Here is a 3302-nt window from a genome sequence, read left to right on the forward strand (position 1 = left end):
CTCTCGAGATGGAGTCCTGCTCTGTCACCCAGAGAGGTGTGCAATGGAATGATCTCGGCTCACTGCAACCTCTGCCTCCTGGGTTCAAGAGATTTTCCTGCCTCAGCTTCCCAAGTAGCGGGGATTATAGGCGCCCACCACCACATCCAGCTAATTTTTGTATTTTTAGTAGAGACAGGGTTTCACCATGTTGGCCAGGCTGGTCTTGAACTCCTGACCTCATGATCCGCCCACCTCTGCCTCCCAAAGTGCCAGGATTACAGGTGTGAGCCACTGCGCCCAGCCTGTTTGTTTTTTGAGATGGAGTTTCACTCTTGTTGCCCAGGCTGGAGTGCAATGTCGTGATCTCGACTCAGTGCAACCGCCGCCTCCCGGGTTCAAGCGATTCTCCTGCCTCAGCCTCCTGAGTAGCTGGGATTATATGCATGCGCCACCATTTCTCCATGTTGGTTAGGCTGGTCTTGAACTCCCGACCTCAGGTGATCCTCCCGCCTTGGCCTCCCAAAGCACTGACATTACAGGTGTGAGCCACTGCACCTGGCCCTGTTACTCCTGAGTTTTTATCTCCACATACTTGAATTAAACCGTGTAGTTCTTCTTCCCATCTGACATCTACAATCTCTTCACTGGGTCTGTATGCCACAACTGTTTTACTACTTTCTGAAATAAAGTTAGCAAGGATCAATTCAGAATCTTTTTCATTCTAAAATGTCCTGCATATAATGGTAGCAGCCCACAATGAGACATTCTTTTGGTTTCTAAAAGCAGAAAATAAGAGCATTTTCCTGGGTTTCCTCATCTCCTCATCATGCACTTCGATTTTTTTTTCTTTCTTCTTTTTTTTTTTCTTTTTTTGGAGACAGAGTCTCACTCTGTCACCCAGGCTGGAGTACAGTGGCACTATCATAGCTCACTGTAGCCTGCAATTCCTGGGCTCAAGTCATCCTCCTGCTTCATCCTCCAGAATATCAGGGACTACACCACTTAGCCCAGCTAATTCTCTTTTTTAGAGACATGATCCCACTTTGTTTTCCAGGCTGGTCTCGAACTCCTGGCTTGAAGTGATCCTTTCGTCTTGGCCTCCCAGAGTGCTGAGATTTCAGGTGTGAGTCACCATGTCCAGTCTCACACCTCAGTTTTTAACATATGTGTGAAATATTAACTGTGTTTGGGTCAAAGTACTTTACGATGTTACAGATAGGAACTAAGGAATAATAACATAGGAAATAAGAAATGTGGAAACAAAAATGTTGAATCACAATATGATTAAATGGTAAGGCATCAGGTGGGCATCTGAAGTAAGTTCAAATCCAAAACAGAGACCACGGGGCTAGTAGACACTTCACGTTAGAAGCACAGCTAGGTGTCTACTCGCTGAGAACCAAAATGCCACCAGATGCAATGAACAAATCCTCAGAGAACATTCGAATAATTTATGGGAAGAAAATGGCCCACGTACTCTATAGACAATACAATTTCCTTCAAGGAAAACTACAGCTATAAGGGCTTTTGGTCTAAGAAGTTTTGAGTGTGTGCAAAGGACACCTCTGCATACTAGGGAGAGGGGGACAACCCACACATTTAGCTTCGTTATTAAAGGTTGTTACTCAGACTTGCCAGTTGATGACCAAGGAAGTAAGACTTCCACTAGAAGGGCTGCCCAGGTTGGAAAGCTGAGAGCAATCATGGCCACCTCTTACAAGCAAATAAAAGTCTGTAGTAACTTAATTAGGATCTCTCAGTCTCTAATCCTTCAGGGCTGTGAAGCAGAAGAGCAACTCCATTCAGGGACTCTTTGCTAAACACCATGTTTCCTTTGGGCACAGGCTATGACATCTGCACCACTGTAGAACTGAACAGGGAATACAAGCAATGCCATACAACAGCACGACCACTTCCAAGGCTCACAGCAAAGCAGCTGATTATTGTATAAGAATCATATTTGGCCAATATGTCAGTGCCAGAAATGAAAGCGGGAAGAGAATTCTCGATTCGGGAAACATAATCTAATAAACTCTTCAGCTAAGAGTTTATTTATTCAGAGAGAAAACAGCAATGACAATAACAGCATATTCTATCTGCTTACCTTCTAAGTACAGTTCTGAGTTTTGACATTTGTCATCTCATTTTGTCTTACAATATCCCCCAGAAGCTTGACTGGCTTACTAACCCCAGTTTGCAGATAAAGATTGCAGCTTAGAGATATTAAATATCTTCAAATCTCTCTGGCCATAAGATCTAAAATTGCATTAAAAAATCTAAGAGACAGAGTTAGGACTCAAATCCATGTGTCCGAGGCTTATAATCACTATTCTGTATGATGGGCATGCAATTAAAGAAGACCTGCCTCAAACATTTTCTGTATGAACTGAGGCAAGTCCTTTCACATCTATAAACTAGGGACAATATTTGCTGTCATTTTTCCTACAAATGTCACAAAGAACAAATTTGAGCCTGTTGCTGTGAAATAATTTAGCAAATGAAAGCATACTAGGGAGTATTTTATCCATCGATATTTTTATCCATTGATATTTTTATCCAATTAACTTTTCAAAATGCATATATGTGCTCATTGAAACTGAAGTACTTCAAGGACGATTGAGAAAGTTTTACCTAGAACCACAATCAACAGTCTCTGGAATGCATCTGACACAGCCTTCTGAATAGCAATCTGTACTATCTTCCTTTTCATAAAGAATGACAACGGTCTTAAATCCAACCAAAACAAATGGATTTAAGATGCCTATCTGAGTGATAATTGCTACATGTTTAAAAAATAAAAATGCATCCACATTCTTAGCTCATAATCTTCGTGATTAAAGACAGACAGCACAAGGGTATGGTTGAATGGCTCTGTTACAGGTACATCCTGGCAGAGCCCATTTTTACTGGTTCCATGTAGTTGGGAAGTTCCTGAAGTACTAGAGGCAGATACAAGCCAAGAACCTGGCACATACTCACATCACCCAGAGCTTTCAGATTCATCAGTTAAGGCTACACTCATACAGACCCTACCCTCCTATGAATCAAGGGCTGGAATCACTCACCGAAAAAAGTTTTATTGGCTAGACACGATGGTCCATGCCCGTAATCCCAGCACTTTAGGAGGCCAAGGCCGGTGGAGGCCAGGGGTTCAAGAACAGCCTGGCCAACGTGGTGAAACCCCATCTCTACAAAAAATACAAAATTAGCCAAGTGTGGTGGCACACACCTGTGATCCCAGCTACTTGGGAGTCTGAGGCACAAGAATAGCTTGAACTGGGAGGCGGAGGTTGCAGTGAGCCAAGATCATTCTACTGCAC

The 3302-nt window shown here is 42.9% G+C and overlaps 1 protein-coding gene across 1 annotated transcript in view; it reads right to left on the reverse strand.

Moving 5' to 3' along the window:
- Positions 1–2569: 2569 nt before the first annotated feature.
- Positions 2570–3302, reverse strand: part of LOC105552828 (Fanconi anemia group D2 protein-like) — a 119154-nt gene continuing 118421 nt past the window's right edge. The window contains exon 7 of the mRNA XM_011998598.1: positions 2570–2684. Within this exon, the coding sequence (XP_011853988.1) occupies positions 2570–2684 (115 nt within the window). The remainder of the gene's footprint in view (positions 2685–3302) is intronic.

The sequence above is a fragment of the Mandrillus leucophaeus genome, unplaced genomic scaffold (assembly GCF_000951045.1).
Source record: "Mandrillus leucophaeus isolate KB7577 unplaced genomic scaffold, Mleu.le_1.0 Scaffold576, whole genome shotgun sequence".
In the NCBI taxonomy this organism is placed as follows: Eukaryota; Metazoa; Chordata; class Mammalia; order Primates; family Cercopithecidae; genus Mandrillus; species Mandrillus leucophaeus.